This window comes from Protopterus annectens, chromosome 5.part0 (genome assembly GCF_019279795.1).
Source record: "Protopterus annectens isolate FY-2018-M chromosome 5.part0, PAN1.0, whole genome shotgun sequence".
Taxonomy (NCBI): Eukaryota; Metazoa; Chordata; order Ceratodontiformes; family Protopteridae; genus Protopterus; species Protopterus annectens.
Genome location: NC_056735.1, coordinates 1,447,158,668 through 1,447,180,797, shown reverse-complemented (window position 1 = coordinate 1,447,180,797; position 22,130 = coordinate 1,447,158,668). Strand labels below are relative to the sequence as shown.

At 40.4% G+C, this 22,130-nt stretch overlaps 1 protein-coding gene across 2 annotated transcripts in view; it reads right to left on the bottom strand.

Annotated features, from left to right (window-relative positions):
* The window catches only part of TPP2 (tripeptidyl peptidase 2), a 2,672,548-nt gene that overhangs the window by 187,817 nt on the left and 2,462,601 nt on the right, over window positions 1–22,130 (bottom strand). For both annotated transcript variants that reach the window (XM_044071246.1, XM_044071247.1), the window contains one exon: window positions 21,753–21,960. In XM_044071246.1, the coding sequence (XP_043927181.1) occupies window positions 21,753–21,960 (208 nt within the window). The remainder of the gene's footprint in view (window positions 1–21,752; window positions 21,961–22,130) is intronic.

Below are 22,130 nucleotides of genomic sequence, written 5' to 3'. Positions count from 1 at the left end.
TTTATACAGTTTTTGTTTCTCCTCAAACACTTTTTTTCTGTGCATTTGTTATTTATTTAACATTTGTTGACCGGGAAAGTCCACCTAGGACAGAGCCTATATTCAGTGGAAGTCCAGGGAGAAATGCTCCAGACCTATGTCTTTGGAATGAGGGAGGAAAATGGAGTACCCAGTGGAAATGCATGCAAACGCATGGAGGACATGCAGACTCCACACACAAGGTACCCAAGCCAAGAACTGAACTGGAGAAGCTCTTGCTGTGAGGCGACAACTTTAACTGCTGCACCACTGGACTACCCAGTATCTGGGACAAGGTAAAAACAGTCTGGCTCAGAAAAGAGCTATTTACTCTAAGAAGTGTGACAGCAAATTTCCTCAGACCTTCCACATGTATGCCTGATAACTGAAAATTCTGAAAGCTATAGTGGAAGAAGAAAACGTTCTCTTATCTAGGTGGTCCATCACCTTATCTTCATTGTCACTAGAAGAATTAATTAGTGTTTACTATCAACCTATTGCCTAAAAACACTACTGGACACAGCTGCTGGGTTTGATCTAAAGTGAGAAAAAAGAATCAGGAGGTACATGTTATCTGCTTCTGTAGGGATTGATGGCTGGGTATCAGGATGATTAAAACATCAATCAACACATCCTCCAGGGCTAGCAGTATATAAGGGATGGGTGAGGAATGAGGAATATCTACTTGAAACTATGAAAACATCTCCTCACTTCAGAGGGAACATTTATTTGTTCACAAAGATATCTCATTCATTCTGGCTATGCTCTGAGAAAAATAAAATTCATCCCCAAGAGCTACTCCGAGGAAGGAAGCTGATCTGTAATATATAACATTAAGTATCATGTTTTCTTGCTTATTTTTACGAGTTATTTATAGCACTTTTATTGTCTGCATATACATTTCTAGCTAGTTTCACTGTGTGTGAGATATTAACTAGAAATTTTCTACAATTGTTAAGCATCTGGTTGGGTTTGTTTGTCTGATTTCCTGCTAAGGAGTGTATTATATAACTTGTTTGCAGTTAAAAGCATTCTCATTTACTGGGTTTGTTTGTTCTGATTTCCTGCTAAGGAGTGTATCATATAACTTGTTTGCAATTAAAAGCATTCTCATTTCTGCAGTTTTTTTTTACCTAAGTAGTGTGGGTAGTGTAGTATTGTCCATAATCAGGCTTGTGTTTTGGGTCTAGTTGTTTGTTAGTAGAGGCTGTGTGTGTGTCTGAGCACATGTTGCAGGCAATCATAGTTTAGACAAAGCCAGTACAGCATTTCAGTGAGAGTGAATTGTTTATGTTCAATGGCTGATTGGGGTTGAGTAAGCACCTCATTTGTTCTTCCAAGCTTTTTTTTTTTTTTTTTACATTGTTTCAGGTTTCAACTTTGTTACTTCAGAAGTTAACTTGTGAGTGTTTCTGCCATTTTCACACTGAGCTACTCGGAGGAAGGAAGCTGATTTGGGATACATAACATTAAGTATCCTGTTTTCTTGTTTATTTTTACAAGTTATTTATAGCACTTTTATTGTCTGCATATACATTTCTAGCTAGTTTCACTGTGTGTGAGGTATTAACTAGAAATTTTCTACAATTGTTAAGCATCTGGTTGGGTTTGTTTGTTGTTTCCCACCCTCCCTCCTGTTGGTATCCTGTTTTTGTACTTGGTGGCTTTGCAGTTGCCTGCCCATACTGTAAATTTGATCTGAGACACTCCTCCCAGTCTAGTGTCATTACCTCATTCTACCTAATCCAGGGAGAATATTTGAGAAGGCTAACCCACTTAGTTTCTGCTCCTCCTTTCCACTTTTCAAAAAAAAAAAAAAAATTTTCTAAGCTTGTTTCCTGCCTTTCCTGTAAGTCGTCTAGTCAAGATACAGATTTGCTCTTTCCAGGACTGTTTGTAAGCTTCTGAGCCCCCAAGCCTTTCTGTTTTGGAGGGAAGCTTTCTAGTTTAATTGTGTTTATTAGAACTAGCCAGTTTTCTAGTTTCAGCACTCAAATCTCTTTCTTTGAGCTCAGCACTTATTCAGAACTCATTGTAAGCACTAAATAAGCTACAAATTACTACAGCACTCAACTTTCCTCACTTGTCAAGAGGAAAACAGTTTTTAGTACTTAATAAATATGCACCTATCCATGCATATCTAAGGGTCAGCTCCTGGTGTTTTCTCCTGTCTACCTGATGAATCTGGGCATCTTGGGGCAATGTAGCAATTGCCTCATGTACACATACAACCCCCTCCTCCTACCACCCAACACTACAACCTCTGAGAGATGCACTTGTATAGCCAAACTGGAAGCAAAGCTCTCTTTACCCCAGACTGGACTAGACAGTCAAGAGAAGGTAAACACTTGCACCACACCAAACTCATCACATAGTCCCTCAAAACCTACACCACCAAAACACACACATAGAAATGCAAAACACACACCTACATTCACTGAGGCTCTTAAAAATCTACCCAAGCAACAGGTACCTCCAAAGCAGAAACGCAAGTAACCTCCACCCCTCAACACAACCCAAATGACACACAGCCCACAAACTCAGTGTGCCACTCAACCACAGCCCATAAGGCATAATAACATACCCAAAACTCTAGTCATAGGTGACTCTATAGTCAGGCACATTGATGTTCCACTCACAAGGCTAAACAAGGAGAAAGTTGCTGTCAGCTGCCTGTCAGGTGCCAGGATCCACCACATAACGCATGCACTCAGGTCACTCCAGAACAAGTACAAATATGACTCTGTCATTGTCCATTTTGGTGTGAATGACCTGAGATGTACCTGGACTACATGAAAAGAGATATGGAGGAGCTGTCCAATCTTGTAGCCCAGGCAGGTATGACTCTAGCCCGGAGTAGCATCCTGCCATCACCCAGAATGATACCACAGTACAAGGACAAAATGATTGACTTCAACAATTGGCTAAGCTTCTGGTATCATTCTAAGGGGATACAATATCTGTCTGCCTGGGATGACATGATCGACCAGCCACAATGCTTTGCCAGAGATGGCCTGCACCTATCGCCCTTGGGATTTCGGACACTGGCTAAGGCTCTTGCCACCCCTACAGTGCATTTTTTAGGCAAGGTTCAAATGACAAATTCACCACTGTAACAGGTACAAGCAAGCATAATTTGAGGGTAATGTTACTTAATGCTAGAAGTCTAAACCTAAAAATGCACTCACTTGAGGCACGCCTTAAAATGGAGAACATCGACATCTGTGCAGTGACAGAGACCTGGTTCAAGGCTCTAGAGAGCACCCCTGCATTACCAGGCTATAATTCATACCACATCTTTCGGCCACCTAACCTGGACAGAAACACTAAATGCAGAGGCGTGTCCATATTCATTAAGGATATCCACACCTCCAGGCTAGTTGTTCAGCATAATGCACCCGAGATTATCCAAGTGCAACTAACTCTGGGCAAGACCGCAATCCAAACTGCAGCTTGCTACAGATCCCCCACCATGTCACAGGATTCCCACTCCTCATTTCTTGATAGACTGGAAAATATTAGGGTACAACCTAATACCCTAATAATGGGTGATTTCAACTACCCCACCTTTAACTGTGGGAAAACTACTCATGTACCAACTCTAGTGCTCGTTTTCTGGAATTCATAAATTCCAATGCCTTGGATCAACTTATCCACACCCCCACCAGGGGGAGCAATATCCTAGACCTGGTCATTACCAACATGGACAACCGGTGTTCCACACCAGAGGTCAGTTCCTCGTTGGTCAGATCCGACCACACGTTAATCACCCTAGACATCCACATTCCCATCCCACCCCACCCCCCCATTAGGGAAACCAACGTAAAAAAATTCTCCAAAGCTAACTTCATGCTTCTAAAGCCAGAAGTGGCAAACTTCACGACACCCATGCTGACAGACAATAGAGGTACGACTGCTGAATCCGATACAAATGCACTTTATAAGCGCTTACACGAGTGCACGGATCGTGCAATCCCTAACAGAACCAAGATGCTATCCTCCAAAAAAAGGAAGCCAATCTGGTGGTCCCCTGCCATAAACAAACTCTACAACAGAAGAAACTGTTGCAAAAAAGGGTAAAATCCCATGACTGGAGGAACTCTGTGGTCAGCCTCAGTAAGAAGCTGAGATCCCTCATAAAATCCTCCAAAGCTAGTTACGAAAACAAAATTGCCACTGATTCTAAAGACAACCTCAAAGCATTCTATAGCTATGTCAAGAATCTCAATGGCAACACTCAGATCTGCTCTGAGTTACAACACAATGGCACTAAATATACAGAACCAACTGATATTGCCAACATCCTGGCAGATAATTTCAGTGCTAACTTTACCCCTCTCTCACCCCCTAAAGGGCCCATCTCTATACCGGAAGAATGCAAAGTTCCTGTAATCACGGCTGCACAGGTAAAAAAACACACTCTCCAAAGTCAAGGATACAGCATCCATGGGACCTGACAACATTCCAGGCTGCTTTCTACATGAACTACAGAACAAACTGGCACCCCACCCAAGTACCATGTTCAGTCATAGCCTCACCTCAGGCTTTGTGCCCACTGAATGGCACACAGCAACGGTTATCCCACTCCACAAAGGCGGAGCCACCATGGACCCTGGGAACTAACGTCCCATCAGCCTGACAAGCCTGGTCTGCAAGGCTATGGAATGTATCACCATGGAACATATAAACAATGACATTGGTAATCTCCAAACTCTGGACCCTACCCAGTTCAGGGTTGTAAAAGGCAGATCATGTCTCCTAAACCTGACAAACTTCTTTGAAGCGGTCACCAATGCCGTAGATGAGGGTAAGGTGGTTCACACAGCCTATCTAGATCTTGCCAAGGCTTTTGGCACCATCCCCCACTCTAGAATTATAAATAAACTCACTAAACTAGGTATAAATCCCTATGTCACAAGATGGGTTGCCAAATGGCTGACTGACAGAGCCCACACTGTGAAAGTAGCAGACTCTAAATCCAACTTCAGACTAGTGACAAGTGGAGTACCACAGGGTTCAGTCCTGGGTCCTCTCCTGTTTGGAATCTACTTCTCTGAAGTACAGGCTAACACAGAAGGTCTTTGGCTAACAAAGTTTGCAGATTACTGCAAACTAGGAGCCATAATCAAAACTCCTAACGATGTGGACATCCTACAAAAGGGCCTCACTGAGACAGATGCCTGGTGTCAAAGTCATGACCTCAAGCTCAATGCCAAAAAGTACATTGTCATCCCTTTTGGTAAAAACTCTGTACCTATGAACTACCACATAGGCGATAGTCTACTTAACAGCGCAAGTGTGATAAGAGACCTTGGGACACAGGCGGACAGTAGTCTCTCCTTTGATAATCACATTACCACAGTAGTCAGGAAATCCTTGTACATGGCACACCTCATCACAAAAGGTTTCTCATCCAGGAAAAAAGAGGTCATGGTTAGCCTCTACTCATCACTCATTAGACCCATTATAGAGTACAACGCCCCTTTTGGTATGTACCTCACAAGACATCTACAACAGCTGGAAAGGCCGCAGAAATACCTCAAAGAGGATTACCAGCCTCAAATAGATACCCGATGTATACAGTCTCAAAAAACTCCAGCTTTACTCTGTTGCATATCGCCTACTTAGAGGTGATCTCTGCCTAACATACAAAGCTATGTCAAACCCAGAGCTGCTGGACATGCTCCACTTAAAAATCCCTCCGAGCTACACGCTCTAGGGACCTAAACCTTGTCACCGCAATAAACAGAACATGTTGGAGTAATAGATTCCTGCTCCAGAGACTTCCCATACTCTGGAACAAACTACCTATGTATACCAAACAAAGCTCCTCATTAGCACTCTTCAAGAAAAATCTTGATGATTGGATGGGAGATAGAAAATTCACCCCTGGGATCACTTCTGTGGCTCTGGTTGGCAGGGGCACAGGAAAATAATTTTCTTGGGTGGCAAAAGCCAGGGTACTGTTTGGATAGGCTTATATAGGCCCTAGGGCCAATAGACTAGTACCTACCTATGAATATTTCCTCACAGAGAGTTGGGCTGTTGAATCTGTAGGAAAAGAAGCCATATCTCTTATTATCAGAATCATCAGACCCTGTTTCTTCAGGAATTTCTTTGCAGGTCATACTAACCTGTGAATGGTTCTAGACATCAGGAGTCAAAGCCTGTAATGCATTGCCTTGCTAAGGTAAGATCATTTGTCTTAACTGTGATAACTTATTGTAATAAATCACATTTAAAACTTTTGTTTTTTCTTTCTACGAGTCCCAGTGGAAGAAAACTGACTTGAACAGCAGTCTGACCAGGGTTTCCTGTACCTCGGTTTTCCCCATGAAGAATCTCCAGGAGTGCCTCCCAGCCCAACAGATGATGATTTTCCATAAATCAGACACTGGAACAGCAGAAGGGAATGTGACTGACCCCTGGTTCATGGTGGCTGAAAGGAATATACCAGATAAAGCCAAAAATAAGTGGGTGGTCTGAGGAGCAACAACAAATGGCCACACAGATTCACCAACTATCGGCTGAGGCACATCCTGAACCCACAACACCAGCAAGAGCTCCTTGGTAAGCACTTTTTTTATTTCTAGGCACAGCAGGGGTGGAAAAAGCAGGACTGGAGTAAGTATCCATACTTTAGCTGAGGAGGAGATGCTAAAAGTGGTAAGATTTCTTGGAGGGACTTGGTCATAAGTTAAGTTGTCACAGTGTTCACAAGCAGTACACTTATACTCACACTTATTGTCTCAGCACCCTTAGAACTTCAGCATGTACACCTGATAACTGAGAATTCTGAAATTTAAAGTGGAAGAAGTACACCTGATAACTGAGAATTCTGAAATTTAAAGTGGAAGAAGAAAACATTCTCTTACCTAGTCAGAAGCAGCACACAAATTCCCTGTCAGCTGTGCTTTTAAGGCATTAAATACATTTATAGAAAAAGAAGACAGCAGGTATATTTTCACAAAGTGAACAGAAGTACTACTTCAATAAAACGCCCCTGCTTGTCTTAAAGTAAAACTTTTATTAAAAAAGAAAAAGCTTACACAAGCAGTACACATTTTTGTCACAAAAAAGCCCACAGTTAGTTACATAACACTAAAAGTTAAAAATAGTCACAGTCAGAGATCTACAGTTATTGGTAAGAAATACTGTGTTTCTTAAAAGGGAAAATATTTTTTTTTTTTTTTTTTTAATAGTATTTCCTGAAAAGGGCAATACATTCTGTGTGGAGTGGTTTCCCCATGGGAATTTATTTGCCAGAAATGAAGCTCTAAGCAGACTGCTGCATCTTTGAAGCCCCTGAAATGTTTCTCAGAGGAGATAAGAAAATAAAGAAGAAATGTTCACTCTGACTTCTGATTTCTCTCCTTGGGGCTAGCAAATAAGTAATCAGAATGGAGGTATGGGAAATGGATAGCCAGAGCTTTCTGAAGCTGTCCAGTCATTGTTCCCTGGGCAGGGAAACAACCCATATAGGATAAAGACTACTGCAGTAGTGGGAATGATGTAAATAGAACATATAACCCCCATTTCTCACCCACAGAATATTCTGTCAGTTCTTATGTCTAAAAGAAAGCAGTGCACTAACTGTGCCTTCTCAATTTTAGGCCCAAGACCCAGAGACTAAATCACAATCACAGAAACATATGCAGCTTCTTAACATTCTAAACAAAAATGCAAAATACATCTAAAAGAAACTGTTAAGTGAGCGGCTTCACATATTCTGACCCACAAAGATCCCACAAATACAGTTCCTTACAATACCTACATTACTACCCTTCAACAAAGATCCTGTAGACCCCTGCCCCTGTAAACAGCCTTTTCTACTACAAAAAAAAAAAAAAAAAAAAAACTCGAATACAACTGCAGATTATATAAACCCCCTCAGAAATAAGTTTACTCCCAGAATATATAATACAGCTCACCCTATTGACAACAACCTTTTCTTCTTGATACTAAATGCTTCAAGACTACTTGTACTGCATTGTTGTTCAATGAATATGCTTCAAAAACTGGGAAAAAATAATCTTTGTTAAGGGCAAACCTAATCAGAGGCTCAATCCTAACAGAGGTTAGAGGTGCTTAAAAAAAGCTTGCTAAGGACATCTATGCTTTAAGATTGGGTTTCATGCTAGGGACTAAAAGGGGACAGTGCCAGATGACAAAAGCAGCTGCGGAAAGTAAAACAGCTTTAATAAACAACAAAGCGTGGCAGAACGAAGTATAACAGTCATTAGTTTTAGAGAGGGATTTTTTGTTTCTGCCACCTATTTGCCTGATATTACTAACTACTTTACTGCCTTTCAAAGTCTGTAACTGGTAGTACACAGAGCAGATAAAGCTCTATACACTACAGAGAATTATGATTGGGTCTCCAATCATAAACAGCTTTGTGCATTCTTTAAATGGATGTCAAGAGTATTTGCTGAATTTCTTGTCATCCACACCTCAAAAATATAAGCTGGTTACAATAACAGGCACAATCATGATCTCTATATTTTATACAACTTAACAGAATGCTCTGTAATCAAACACCAGTCTTCTTCTCATTTTAACAAATACACATATTTCTATCCACTGCTTTCAACTCAGATAAGCCTTCAGCTAAACTGCAATTACCAATAAATGGATTGACCTTATTTTATATTTAACCGTTACAGATCTTTCAGTTGCATTGTATTTGTTAAAACAAACTCCACTGGCAGCGATGAATATCTACAGATAAAAGATTAATTCTTAAGTGCTTTTGTTCTTTAATTTCATTAGAACTTCATCAGAAAAAATCAAAAATCAAAACCATTTAAATAACCCTCCAAAAAGGTCAAATGATCCAATCAGACCAATAGAAACTTGCAATGGCTTACATCACGCTTAAAACAAATTAAAGGAACATACCCTAAATATTAGTATACGAAGACCGTTAACTAATAAACATAAAATAAGTAAAAACAAAAATCTGAATTTAAATGTTAATTAAATATTCAAGTATACTTACGCTGCAGAAAAAACATTTAATATTAATAGATTCACTAAGGCCAGGCATTTGAAAAGTCTTTCTTTTTAACGGCCAAACAATGCTCATAAATTCTTCTGTTGAGTGCTCTAATAGTTTTGTCTTTATATAAACTATGACATGAATTACAGTTAGCACTGTACCCAACACAGTTGGAACGACAGTCAAATCTTTGTTTGGCCCAAAAATGTATCTACATTGTTTCCAGTGTTCACAACTGTAAGTAGCATATGCTAAACTAGTTTTCTTCACTGTAGAGGTGGCTGTACTTCTTTCCAAAATGGAATTAATGCATTGGGGCTTCTTAAAGGTGAAAGTAGGCTGAGTCCCAATAATGTTGACCAAATCTGCAATGCCCATAAGCACCTTCCAGTTGTCAATAATCCACTCCTTATTAACCCATATGTCATTACAAATAGGCAAAGGAAAAGCTGAGACAAAATTCTTCCTGCTCTCTACATTCACTTTCAGAGGAGTAGGACCACAAACTTCAGATGAAAAAGTTTTTCTCAAAATGGGCCAAGCTTTTGTATTTCTTAGTAAAATAACCTCTTCCTCTATTTTCTGAGCCAATGCACGCCATAACCTCTACGATAAAAAAGCTGCACAACTTGCATTATTCACTCAGAAAAACACTTATTCAGAGGTAAGCCTGCTCAAACATATGAGCTGCCCTTTGACAACACCATGTTTCATATGCATAGGATGCATGCTGTCTCTGCAAATACTGATTGATGAATGTTCACTTCTTAAAAATTTGGCTAACGAATACCTCATTAGCATAATCAAAAGTTAAGTGAATATCCAAAAAGTTAATACTGGTACCAAAGCCACCAATGTTAAGCCTTATAAGGCTAGTACTTTCATTCAAGTCATTTACAAAGAAGGCAAACTTTTCACAGCTGCCCCCCCCCCAAAATAAATAAATAAATAAAAAGGTCATCTATGTAACATCTGTAGAACAAGATTTTGTCTAAATTAGGGTGCTGAATAACATTTTTTTTGTCCCCACATCACCATGAACAAATTAGGAAAGAAAGGGGCCCCCATGGCAACACCAGAAGTTTGCTTGAATAATCTCCCATCAAAACTAAAAAAAATGTTGTCCAGAATTAATTCCATAATAACACAGATGGTATTAACTTCCTGGCTAGTGAAAGTGGTAAAGCTGTCCAAATATTTTCTCAAGTAATCAATGTCAATCTCCTGATTGATGGAAGTGTACAAGGAAGCTACATCAAGTGAAGCAAAAATAAAAGGGAATCTTAGGAATACTTAAATTCCCTAGTAACTCTAACAAATCCATGAATTATGGAAATAAAACTGAGAAGCTTGTACCACAGGGTTCAAAGTATTTTCCAGCCAGATAGAAATAGGCTCAGTCCTCAAAATGCAGCAGACACAATTGATCTAAAAGGTGGAGTTGTTTGGTTTTTGTAAACCTTAGGAATTCTGAAAAGCACAGCCATTTTTGGAAATTCCACACGCAAAAGGCAATAAGTCTGATAGTCAAACGCATGTTGACAAAATAAATCATATAATGTGGAACTGGATCCAAAAATACTCCGTACTAGTCAAAAAAATTCTATTATTATCACTTTCGTCCCAAGAGAAAATTCTTCAGACCAACACCAAACAACAATGAACAATGCTCTTATATAAGATAAGATAAAACACACTCCAATCAGTTGAACACCACACCTTTACACAATTAAGAGTCCATTCAAAGTACTTACAAACATAATTTTGTTAAAAAACAACTATATTATTAAAAAAAAGATATGCAAAGACATTTCATATACAATAATAACGTTGCTCATACCCTCAGAATTGTGAGGTTTTATAAATGTTTAACCTCCTTTTCTTTAGGAAACACTTTATATTAGTTGAATCATTCATCCCTGGCTGCTTATCTGCCCCTAGTTTTAACTGCCATGCAGTCTCCCTTTTTTCAACCTGATCTTTGGGATTTAATAAATAATAAAGCACCAAGGAGATTCCTTCCATCACACATTGTGGAGAAGAAACTACTGGTCGAAACGAAGGATTGTTAGAATCCTTATGAATCTTAGGGATCCCGAAAAGGACCCCTAACAAAGGATGTTCATATTTTCATAAATTCATACATCTCCAAACAAACATAACCTTCCATGAGTAATTCATATGTCTACCCATATTTTCCTATAACAAGCCGACACAGTAGGGGCTTCAACTATTTTCTATCGCCTCCACATATCCATCTTGTTCCATAATAACTAACCCCCTCCCTTGTTGGCTTTCATAAATCATAGATGTTTAAGCTGCTTCAATTCTTCTAAAGCCAAGCGCTGGTCAAAAGAAAGATTATAAAATATTCTCCGGGGTTTCTCATTGGCCAACTTTCTAATATCATCTTCACAACTACTCTCAAAGACCTTCGACGTGTTAGTCAACACTGGATAATATGTGTTGGTTTATAAAATAAATGTTTTTCTACCGAAACATCAGCAAATACATAGGCAAGATTCAACTTGCGACAAAACATTTTTAAGTCAATGAGTGTCCCGCTCAAATCCATCCTTTTACTAGGGATGAAATTCAACCCTAAAGCCAAAACTGAAATCTGTTCAGCAGTAAAAGAATGATCAGATAAATTAAACAATTTACCATTTAGTCCAGTATTCACATCATGGCAGTCAATTTTATTAACTCCTTCCATGCTCTCACCAAGGCCTTCCGAATGGCTGTTTCATTTTCATCTTTCTGGGTCTGGTCACCCATCAATCCAACCCCTAAAGGGGGCTCAAGGCTACTAGAAGCATGATTCTCTGCCCTGACATCAACGACCATCCTCTTAACTGCTTTGTCAACTTCCTCCAAGGAAACTGCACCATTACTGGAACTTCCTTCACCTCCACTAAGGGAGACGAGCATTTGAACATCCCTCAAATCAACTTGGTCCCTCCCAACAGACTTCTGATTGGTCAAGCAGTTACCCTGGTAACCCGTCTCTCGCTTGTAGGAATTAAAGGGTCTTTTGTTATTTTTTACCTCTGTAAAATGAGAATAAGCTTTATTCGACCCGTATGCTGCCAAATCCCATTGCAGTTTCTTGAATTTCCTCTGCACTAGGCTTTTCTCAAATTCTTTGATGTTAAAAAACATACCGGAATAATCTTTAAGCCCGGCACACTAGATAATTTCTGGAGGGAATCCTCTAACCTGAGGATTTCCTTTTTAATTTCAATGATCCACTGCTTATTCTTCCCCACCAGCAGTCCTAAAAATTCAAGTCCAGACTTCGTAAAGAAGGAAACTACCTCCTCAAAAAAATCCTTGGAGGGTAACACCCCATTAGGGCATTTAAAAAAATGTAGCCCCTTTGCAACCACTTAAACTAATACATTTTTCAAAATACTTGGTCTCTACTATATTTCCTAAGACACTTTTCCAAGTTAGTCAATAATGACCTTGTTTCTTTCTCTATTTTGGGTGTTTGCAACAAACCAGTCCAGGACCTCAAATTGACATCCATGTTCACAAAAGGGTCATGTTCAATGTCCAAAACCACACTGATGTCTTTGAAATTGTTGTTGACATTGAGATCATAACCACCTGTCATCCTATTATCAATGACTGTGGTTTCTCCTATGTCTTCCTTAGAAATAACTGAGGACAAGAATCTAGAATGTCTTTTTCTATTCAAGTCATTAACTCTCAACAACTCATTCAAGTCATTAACTCTCAACAACTCATTCAAGCTCTTCTGCATATTACTCATGGACCGCACCAACAAGGTTAATACCTCACCTTCCCTCAAGGTGGGTGTGGAATGGACAGTCACTTCCAAAAGGGGATCCTTGCTCACACCAGCCATCTCAGGAAAGCCAAAAAAAACCAACAATAAAAACGATTTCCACAAGATGAAGTGGCACAAAAACTCCACACAAACAATAACCACTGACCAAGTGGAACTGGATCCAAAAATACACCATACTAGTGAAAAAAAAATATTTTATTATTACTTTTGTCCCAACAGGAACTTCTTTAGTCCAACACCAAATAACAATGAACAATTCTCTTATATAAGATAAGATAAAACACACCCCAATCAGTTGAACACCACACCTTTACACAATTAAGATTCCATTCAAAGAACTTACAAAAATGATAGTTAAAAAAATAAGTATATTATTAAAAAAAACATATGCAAAGACATTTCATATACAATAATAACCTTGTTCATATCCTCAGAATTGTGAGGTTTTATACATTTTTAACCTCCTTTTCTTTAGGAAACACTTTATATTAGTCGAATCATTCATCCCTGGGTGTTTATCTGCCCCTAGTTTTAACTGCCATGCAGTCTCCCTTTGTTCAATCTGATCTTTATAACATCCACCTCTCAAATTCCTCTGCTCCAAAACAGAAAATAATTTTTTTTTTTATATTCTGGACACCTGACAGTATGCCTATATAATGCATTGTCTAGATTTTTAACCCTAATGGCATACAGGTGTTCTTTGATTCTTTGGCCTAAACTTCTAGTGGACATTCCTATGTAAAGCTCTCTGCAAAATGAGCAGACAGCCAAATGATTCGACTAATATAAAGTGTTACCTAAAGAAAAGGAGATTAAAAATGTATAAAACCTCACAATTCTGAGGATATGAGCAAGGTTATTACTGTATAGGAAATGTCTTTGCATATGTTTTTTTTAATAATATAGTTATTTTTTTAACAATATTCTGTTTGTTAGTTCTTTGAATGAACTCTTAATTGTGTAAATGTGTGATGTTCAACTGATTGGGGTGTGTTTTATCAGGTCTACATTAAATGCCCGAAATGACAAATGCTCGAGTCTATGTACATCAACACATAAAGGTCGATGTACATAAACAGCAAAACACGAAAACAGCGAAATTTCAAACACCGAACCTGTTTCCTGGTCAGCAGCGCGATGGTGGGGATAAGGAAATATATCCTTTTCCCCACTATAGTGCGGTCTCGGAGTTGGTATGTTAAGGTAGTGGGGTGTGGGGGGCTTCGGCAAAAGTGTGTTAAATTACATATTTAGTGTTATCTTTTACTTACCTGTGTGGTGCATTCTGACGACAGAACTCGTTCTGCGTTTGAAATTTCAATGTTTTCATGTTTCGCTGTTTATGTACATCGACCTTTATGTATCGATGTACATAGACTTGAGCATTTGTCATTTCCAGCTTTTAATATAGACCCATTTTATCTTATCTTATATAAGAGCATTGTTCATTGTTGTTTAGTGTTGGTCTGAAGACGATCCTGTTGGGACGAAAGCGATAAAAAATTTTTTCGCTAGTATGCAGTATTTTTGGATCCAGTTCCGTTATGATTTGTGTGCCACTTCATCTTGTGGAAATTGTTTTTATTGTAAATCATATAATGTGTTGTCTACTGTAGAAAATCTGCTATGGATGAAATCACAGGAAATTACCTTATAATAGAACTCCCCATTCAGTAGATTTATGGCAACAGAATACTTAGAGGTATTCATGTTCACCAGCATGCCACTCTTATCTGTTTTCATGACCCTTACATCCTTATTTTTCATCAAACAATTTAAAGCAGCTCTCTCATCAGCTGAAAGATTGTCAGCTTGTAAATTGCGATTCAGCTTAACTCTCAAATACTTTTCGCAAGTGTTCTGAAAAGCTTGAAGAGTGCCAATCAAAGGTGGATTATAAGTACTGCATTTTTTTTTTCATTCAAAGATCTAGATGTCATTACATTATGCATATTGTATTGTAAATTAGGCGTTTTTAAAAAAGCCTAAATTCTGTTAGCACTTTAGTAATGTCAATGGAATGAGCAGGAGCAAATGAAAAATCTTTCTGCAAATGCATGCTTCCCCTTGGGAGATAGTGACTGCAGAGCTCAGAGAAGCTGAAAAGGGGGAGAGGGCTCCAACAGGGTGAGAGTAGGCCAACCCCCATCACCCGACTCTCACCAGGGAACAAATTTCTGATTTGGATTTCTGGCCATGAATGAATGAATGAATGGGCTGTAGGGCTTTCATCTAGCCCACTAATATTCACCCCCCCCCGCAAGCTACTGGACCACTTGGGTGAGGGTAGAGGAGTCATCAAGAAGGGTCCTAAAGTAAAAAAAAAAAAAAAAAAAAAAAAAAAAAAGGAAAGTTATTGTAAAAAGTGTTTTTATCAAACAAATCAAACAATTCCCCCTGAATGTAAGGAAGGCAGATCTGCATGGATAGGAATATTCTTTTATTACCAGCATGCACTTGATCAGAACTTTGAAGTGGCTTTAATCATCTCTGAAACTTCTACACAAAAAATTCAGAGGGGGCAGCATAACGAAAGAAGCAACCATATCCTGCAGTGGATTTATCTGATACCCCAAATGAGGACAGCTTTACTGGCTTGTACTGGATTTTTAATAGGCCTTGGAGTCTTGAATCTGCACACTTTGACCACACTGGTCATAACAGCACCTGAAGTGGTCTTTCCCCTTTGAATTTTATTACTGCAGCAGAACAAGATGGCAGCATGGAAAGGTATACAAGAAACTTCCCATGTGTTGACAGCAGAATGCATCTACTATCATCTTTATCCTGCCCTGCTGAACTGAGCAGAAAAAGGACAATACACAATTTTCTGATTAAGCAAACTGGTCAGTCTCCAGGGTGATCTATTCCTAGCAGACAGTGACTAGGCAGCAGAGGAATGTAACTATATATAAGGGATAAAGTACAGTTGTGTTCACTTACCATAAATGTAGATGTTCAAGTGTATTCACTGTTGCAGTCATCACCTGTGGGTTATCCCTGCTGTGGTAGCCCTCAGCTGGCCCGAAGTCAATGCTTTTCTGCGTTGGCTGCTGTTGCTTGCTGTCTGACATCAAGTCGTCAGTGCAATAAAGGAAGGCAGTCGTTGAAATTACATCCATTTTTCTTGCTCTAACCAATCAAAGGTCCAAGTGAATGTGGTAAAGTGGTCCTGGTGGTTAAAAGCCACCATTAGAAACTTATGTCTCCCTAAAGAAAGAAGATATAAGGGGGAAGGAGGGTGGGAAACCAGGACTGCCTGTACATTAAGTACAGTTGTGTACACTTACCATAAATGTAGATGTTCGAGTGTATTCATTGTTGCAGTCATCACACTTGGGTTATCTGCCTGCAGGTATCCCTCAATCAGCCCGAAAACCAGAGTCCCATGAAAGAGACTGTCAGCCAGAGGTTCATGGCTAGCCTGCACAGAGGGTAAGATTGGGTCCCTCCCTGTTTGTTGATGTGCCACATTCCTGTGGTGTTGTCTGGTTTGATAAGGAGAACCCTTGGCTTGAGATGGTGTTTGAAGGATGTCAGAGCCTTTTGCACTGCCATCATTTCCTTCTGGTTGATGTGTAAGGGAAGGTTCTGGGCATCCCAAAGACCTTGGGTGTACCTGCCTTTTAGGTGAGCGCCCCAAGCAATGTCTGAGGCATCGGTGGTAATGGTCTACTCAGCTGGGCAGAGGGTAAAGGGAAGACCCTTGTTCTGGGCACAGGCCCCTGCCCACTACATAAATTCGACCCTTATACATGGTATCAAAGGGAGAGAGGTCTCTAGAGATTGAGAGTGCTGACACCAAAGGTGCTTTAGGTACCACTGATGTTTTCTCATGTGAAGCCTGGCCAGAGGAATTAGAAGGATGCAAGATGCCATGTACCCAAGGCTTGGAGGAACTTCCTCACAGTGAGGTGACTTCTGGAAGCCAGCTGGGTAAAACAGAGAGACAGGAAGCTCTGCTTTTCTGGGTATAGGAAGGCTATTTGGGATGCTGTGTCCAGCAGTGCTCCCAAGAAAATGATCTTCCTGGAGGGTGTTTGCTTTGATTTCTTCTTGATGGTGTACCCTAAGGAGGTTAGGAGGGTTTTGACAAAGAGGAGGCCCTTGAAAAGCCTTTGCAGTCTGCCTGAATGAGGCAGTTGTTCAGATAAGGGTAAATTTCTATATTTTTCTTTCTGCAAAAGGCTATGGCCGGGGCTAAGCATTTGGTGAACACCCTGGGAGCAGTAGATAAGCCAAAGGGTAGCACAGAGAACTGAAAGTGTTGTGAGCCTGCTCTGAAGTGAAGGAATTTCTTGCAGGATTCCCTGATGGGGATGTGGAGGTAGGCATCTTTTAGATCTAGGGTAACTAACCAGGCATTCTTTGTCAGCATAGGCAGCAGCTGCTGCAAAATTAGCATTGTGAATTTGGGGACCGCCAGGAAGGTGTTCAGAATGGACAGATCCAGGACGGGGCACCAAGTGCCCTCTTTTCTGGGAACAAGGAATAGTCTGGAATAAAAGCCTTTGCCTGTTTGATCTAAGGGGACAGGTTCTACTGCCTCTAGGGATATGAGAGTTTGGACTTGTTTCAATGCCTCTGCCCACTGATTTAGAGCTAAGTCTGTGTACCCTCTTAAACTTGGGAGTTCGTTGAAGGAGAATTTGTATCCCTGAAAAATTATCTTTAAGACCCATTGGTCCTTTGTTACAGAAAGCCAATTTTCTTTGCAGAGGGAGAGCTTTCCTCCTGGTTTTTGGTGAGTGATAAGGGGGCAGACGGAAGAGAGAGAGTCATTGAGAGTTTTTACCATAGAGGGATGACTTAGAACTCTCTGCCTTTGGACTGGAAGTGGTCCACTGTTTGGTTCTCTGCTGTCCCTGGGATAAGAGTCTGGGTGTTCTGTCCCTGCTGGGCTTACCTTGCCCCTGTCTGCAGGAAAGGACCAGTGTTTTGAGGGAAAATTCCTGCTGAACCTAGGAAGTTGTACCTGAAGGAAATCTTTTACTGTTTGCATAGATTTTGCTTTGTCTTCCATCTTTTTAAGCACCTCTTCTGCTTTTACTCCAAACAAGTGGTCCTTATCCAAGGGTTCATTAAGTAATTTAGATTTGACATGATCAGGGAGAAGTTGTTCCTTCAACCATGCATGTCTCCTAATGACAGATGCTGACACTGCTGCCCTGCTTGAAGCTTCTAGGGCATCATATCCACAGTGTAATGAGTGTTTAGCCAATTGACAAGTAGAGTGCAGTAAATCTGCTAACTCTTTCGAATTGGCAGAGTCAGGAAAGGTTGAAATCTTTTGTTTTAATAGTTCCAAAGTGTGTTGTTGATATTTTAACATGTGGAACTGGCAGTTCAGTGCTCTGAATGCTAAGGTTGCAGAGGTGTATACTTTTTGCCCCATCTGTCCAGTGCTCTGGAGTCCTTTTCAGAAGGAACAGGATTTGTTGCAGAACTAGCCTTGGTTCCTTTTGGCCACTGTGTAATGACCTCTGGGTCTGCAGCAGGATTTCTGTATAGGTATTTGTGAGAATCTGGTACTCTGTCAGGTTTCCTGGGAGCAGGTGGGAGGGCATCCGGGGTTAAGCTGGATTCATGGAAAACATCATAAACCACCTTTAAGACTGGAGGGATGGCCAAAGGTCTGTGCTGGGGCAGGTCCAGAAATTCTCTTAGTCTATTCTTAGACTGAGGGAAGTTCTGGGATTCACAGTGGAAATGTTTCCTGAGGGTGTGAAGGGTTCCCCCAAAAGGAAAGATCTTCTGGTGGGGAGGAAAAAGGAATGGATTCCTTTGCATCTGAATCCTCATAAGCAGTCAGACATTGTTCCTCTTCAAAATCTGAATAATCAAACTCCTCAGAATCCTGTTCCGTTAGGATTTCAGGAGAAAGTTCTCTTTTACTTTTAGAAGATGTGGCCTGACTACCCCTGATAAGGGTGATAAGATCCTCCGCAATTTTAAGCATTTGAGCTTGGGGTGGTGGAGCAGGAGTAAAATGGTGGCTAGAGGTAGTTTTCCTAGGAGTGACCTTACCTCTAGGCCCAAGAGTATCCATCGGTCTGAGAGAAAAGGTAGTCAGAGGAGAAGACATTTTTTTGTCTAGATTCGGTAGTGCGAAAAACCTCCTCGGAAGCCGGTGCCAACATCGCGGCTCCAGACCCAACCAAGGCAGAGACAACCAAAGGCTCGGAAGACAAAGATTTCTGCGGCATACTGAACTCTAAAAGGATTTCAGTAGAGGTCTGCGAAAATATCGAATTGGACATCAGGGGCTGTGAAGGTGCCTCACTGAATTCCAGAGCACTGATGACCTGCTTAGCGGTAGAGTCAATGGAAGGCTCAGCCTTGTGTGGTCTGTCTCTACCTTTATCTTTACGTTTTTTTGGAATGTCTACAGAAGGTTGGCAGATGGACGCCATTTCGGAATGCGGAGACCGAAGACAAAAATACCTGGCTACAAAAAGAGCTCTACAACAAATGATTCTCACGTTAAAGAGGGTACAGAACCAGCAATGGGGGACGTCATGGTCTTGGCCTAAACAAGTGACGCAGTATGAATGGAAGTCTCAGTGTTGTATTTGCTTTCAACAGGTGAGACAATTGTTAAATTTTTCGGACATTGGTTTGTTCAAGAAAAGTCGGATCCCCAGTGGGTACTTATTTTTTTTTAGAAGTTTTCAGCTGTAATTCAAACTCTGGAAGTGACCGATCGGCACACTTGCAAACTGCTTCTGCTATGGGCTCCGTGGCAAGAAAGACTGACCTAATGGTGTCAGCTGCCTTCCTTTATAGCACTGACGACCTGACGTCAGACAGCAAGCAAAAGCCAACACAGAAAATTACTGACTCTGGTATTCGGGCAGGCCGAGGGCTACCACAGCAGGGATAACCCACAGGTGATGACTGCAAACATCTCCAGTCTGCTCACTTCCCTTAGATGTGAAAACCTGTCAGATAAATGCCCTATGGCCCACTACCAGATCTGCATCACCCTTCTGCACAACTGATGCTGTCACATGCCACCTTCTTTGTTTACATACGGCTGATCTCATCACCCCCTATACAGCCTGTAGGATAAAAAACAAGGTCCTGAGATTTATCTGGTTTATGTAGAGATCAAGTCCTGGGGGTTCTTTCTTCCCTGCACAAAGAATGAGCTCAGGTGGGCTCTTCAACTTGCCACTGAAGCATCCATTGTCTGGCATTGTGATTAATGTAGCTGCACAAATGCAAAGCCAACTCTGACAACAGTGTGAAGTGTCCAGTATTCTGCAAAGTGACAACACCGGCCTGTGTTTAACACCAACAAAAAGTTTGTGAGGCATGCTACTTCTGAAGCTACTGGTGCATTAATGTGCAATACAGCCCTCTCATTAGGAAGGTAAACTGAAATGGGAAGATCAAGACCACTGTAAGGTGCAAAATGCAAAATGTTTGTGCTTACCTGCATCTTTACATCCTAACCCAAGTTGATCACAAGGGTTAGGAATTTTTGGGTTCTTCCTGGAGGAAGGAATGGCCACTTTAGAGTATCCATCTTCTCAATATAAGAAATTCTGTATGCACTTGGACAAGAGAAGGCTTCTCTCAGTTTAAGCTTTCTGTGTCAGGCCAAAGAGTAAAGAGGTGTAATGGAAGTGGAAATTCCAGACACAAAATCTGAGATTACTTCCTCTGGGTCTTAACAGGAATATGGAGGCAAGAATCTGGAAAGCTATAGTGACTCAAGTCAGATAAGGCCTCAAAGTAAGATCTTCATTTTGCTTCACTTATCTCACCTTGGTATTTAACTAGAGACAGCTCTAACACCCATGACTGCCAAGCTGTATATTTCCTATCATTTGTCAGTTGTTCAGATATCCTTATAAAGGCACTAGTTATGTGCAGCTGACTTAATTTTGTTTTCACAGTCCAAGGATGTGCCTCAGAGTACGCGCATTATGGTCTCATCTATTTTTCCCCACATTTTACAATCGATGGTTTTAGTATCGATCTACTGAAGCTTAGACTAAGTTCTGTGTTTCTATACACACATACAAAAGCACTCATATGCACATACACATATATACAAATGTGTGTGTGCATATGTGTGTAAGCTAGATATGCATATACCAAAAAAAAAAACCACACAGAATGACCCCCCCACTTCCCTCCACATACAAAGCTGAAATAATCAAGATCCTATTTACTACTGTTCTGCAATCAATGACACAAATTCATTGATTATTATCCTTTGGCACTTAACCTGAGCCCACATGTTTAGTCTTCTCCTCAAACAGGCTCAGGCTTTCTCAGACAGGCTGGCTTCACCATTTGAGAAATGTTGGCCTAGAGAAGTCTTTATCTGAAGGTGAATCCACTTTCACTGACAGCCTGAAAGTATGGGTTATGGTAGTTAAGATTACTTAACTTGTTCAGGTTCAAGTAGCATGCAATCTGCCATGGACAGTGTCAAATTGGGTCCAGCAGAAGGCCGCTGATCCTTATTGCTCAGGTCATACTACCAGCTAACGATCAAAAACAGAAAAGGGGGTCTATTCTATACAGAAACAGCAACAGATGCAAATACAGAGAAACAAGCAGGCATCTAAGAAAATTGGCAGTGGCTGCTGAAATGCTATCACTAAAATCCAACAGAAAGTGAAAAATTAATATCTTGGATAAATAACTTTTCCAGCATTCTGAAGGCTGCAAGGAATATCAGCAAACTGATGAAGCTGTACTTTTAACCTACTATTGTACTCTACACTTCATCTTGCCTCACAAAAAAATCCATTTTTAACAACTGTTTTCACACGTGAAACATTAAAACCTACAAAAAAATTATTGCAGGGCCTGTCCTGTTCTTTTGTTACAGAATCTGACACAAAGCAATTGCTACTTATTCATAACATTAAACAGATTTGGATTGGTTCTTACTTTGTTATCACTTAATTCAGCCCACTTCTGTATCTCCCAAAAGACATCTGTCAAGATGTTGAAGCAGCTCTCTGGGTTATCTTCTGGCACTGTTTCTGTACTTGAGACCGCTCCTTCCTGAAGCTGGAGCTGGAGAAGTTTATCAGCTAAGGCACAACCTTTCCGACATAAGGCATCAATCAGGGAAGACTTCTGCTTGTCCATTTCACTGTATAAAAAAAACAGAAGTACAACTGTATATGTTACGTAACTGCAATAGTCATTTAAATAACAGGATTGTGTTGACAAAAAAAAAAAAAAAAATCACATTATAACTATAAGCTAGTGACAGATGGATAACCAGATTCCCTGCTTAATCTTTTCAGCAGTTGGATGTTA